This window comes from Cyprinodon variegatus, unplaced genomic scaffold (genome assembly GCF_000732505.1).
Source record: "Cyprinodon variegatus isolate N-32 unplaced genomic scaffold, C_variegatus-1.0 Scaffold1226, whole genome shotgun sequence".
Lineage (NCBI taxonomy): Eukaryota > Metazoa > Chordata > Actinopteri > Cyprinodontiformes > Cyprinodontidae > Cyprinodon > Cyprinodon variegatus.
Genome location: NW_015151679.1, coordinates 10,784 through 12,903, shown reverse-complemented (window position 1 = coordinate 12,903; position 2,120 = coordinate 10,784). Strand labels below are relative to the sequence as shown.

At 47.9% G+C, this 2,120-nt stretch overlaps 1 protein-coding gene across 1 annotated transcript; it reads right to left on the bottom strand.

Moving 5' to 3' along the window:
• Positions 1–600: 600 nt before the first annotated feature.
• On the bottom strand, positions 601–1,919 carry LOC107102266 (U4/U6 small nuclear ribonucleoprotein Prp4-like). The gene is made up of 7 exons (XM_015401497.1): positions 1,902–1,919; positions 1,725–1,819; positions 1,590–1,648; positions 1,355–1,478; positions 1,185–1,274; positions 941–1,063; positions 601–779 (listed from the first exon to the last, which is right to left on the bottom strand). Exons 1-7 carry the CDS (start codon positions 1,917–1,919, stop codon positions 632–634), a joined length of 657 nt encoding a protein of 218 aa, XP_015256983.1. The 3' UTR covers positions 601–631.
• Positions 1,920–2,120: the final 201 nt, after the last annotated feature.

The following is a 2,120-nucleotide window of genomic DNA, read 5'->3' as shown; positions in this document are numbered from 1 at the left end:
GACGGCTTTTCTTCCCCTCCTGCAAATTTGTAAATTTTCCCACGTGCGCTGACATTCGTAAAGAGAGCCCCCACTGTGCAAATCAAATCCAGAAATATAGAGCAAACCCTCAAAAATTACATGAGCAATTCCACAATCGTTTCCAGAATTTCCACAAGATACAACCACGAATTGCGCTATTCCCAGACCCCCTTTCTGCTGTGGTCAGCAGGCAACCATCAGAGCTGCAGCTCGCAGAGTTTGAGCAGACCAGTTTTTTCAAGCGCAACGAGAGGGGAATTTCATTTTGGTGACTCCAAGGGGGTCCCGTAAGGCCAAAAATATGTTTATGTGTCTTCTGGTCAGTGTTGGGCAAGCTACTTGTTCAGTGTAGTGAGCTAAGCTATCAGTTACTCAACAATAAATTAAGCTTCACTACACAAAAGCTACCACCTAAAGAATTATAGCAAGCTAAGTTACACTAATGTGTTAAAAGTAGCTTAACTACATCGAAGCTACTTAACGTTGTACCAACCTAATATNCCCTCTGATTGGCTGGAATGTCCCTACATCCCTCTAAGTGGCTGATATGCCTCAACCTCCCTCTGATTGGCTGATATGCCATAACTTCCATCTGATTGGCTAATCTCTGCTAGCTGCTCTCTGATTGGCTGTTTTTGTGTTGGACTGACCCGTTTGGACTGAAGTGAACGCTGTAAATCTCCTTCAGGTGTCCCTCGAGGAAAACCACGCAGCGTCCCGTCCTCAGGTCCCAAACCCTGCCGAACGCATCCAGCCCCCTGATTGGATGAGAAAAAGGCAGAACTATTGGCTAACGGAGATGCCGATTACCAGTGATCAATTATGAAGATATTAGTCAGAAAATGATACAGTTACAGCTCAGAAAAACAATTACTGAACCGTTAAAGATCAGAAGGAGGAACCACACAGCACAACCGACCCTGTAGCAGCCAATGAGCCGTCAGGATGGAAGCTGATGTCATGAACTCCTTTGCTGTGACCTTCCTGATGCAGGATCTCCTCCTGAACCTCCAGGTCCCACAGACGCCATGAGTTGTCGTAGCTGTTGGAAGAGAGTATTCAGCGTTACTACGGAGTACGCACAGTTACTACAGAGTATACAGACAGAACTAAGCCCTCAGCCCGATATCACCCAGGAACTACTCGGTTCTGGTCTCTCTTACCAGGTGGTTCCCAGGAATCTTCCGGAGGGATGCCAGGAAACCCGAGACACCCGATCACTGTGACCCTCGATGTCCGCCACTGGCTCGTCACTATGACAACCACAGAGACGAATTTTCATTAGTTCTCTCTGTGTTAAAAGCCAGGCCCAAATTAAGCCCCGCCCACCCACCTCTCCAGGTTCCACAGCTTCACCGTCCCATCAGCAGCACAGGAGGCCAAGTTGACGTCTGATTGGTCGAGAGATATTCCGGACTGCGGGCGAAAGACGATGGCTCCTACGTTGGTGTTGTGTCCTTTAACCAATCACAGCACAGAGAGGAAAGAGGATAGTTTGCTTTAGTGTTGAACCAACGTTAGCGTCACACAGCCGTAAACAGAACCAGGAAGAGAGAAGCTCCGCCCACCTCTGAGGGTCCGGATCAGTGTGCAGTCAGGGACGGACCACAGCTTACACAGGCCACTCCTGAAGGGGTTAGCACGCTAACATTAGCTTCATTCAGGAACAAGGATACCTGTGTGAGGAGGAGCAGGGTTCTTACCATGACGCCGTGGCCAGCATTTTGGAGTCCGGACTGAAGTGGCAGAAGCTGATTGGTCGATCATCTCCAATCTGACTGCAGAAGTTGTTCAGATTCTGAAAAGAAGAAGACTTTCAGAGGCGGTTGTTCAGGTCCGTGTATAAGAGTAGACCTCGCATCAATCACTTTCGCACCGACTTGATGTGGTGGCGCCATCTTGGGGTGGTCAACAGCTCCACTCAGTGTAATGTGTTGAGCAGGAACAGAATCAATTTTAATCAACTTTAACTTTGTGAACTTTTTAAAATCCTCCTCCTCACCTATAAAGCCTTAAATGGCCAAGCTCCATCTGATATCAGAGATCTGATTGTTCCTTATGTTCCTAACAGAGCACTTCGCTCTCAATCTGCAGGTTTA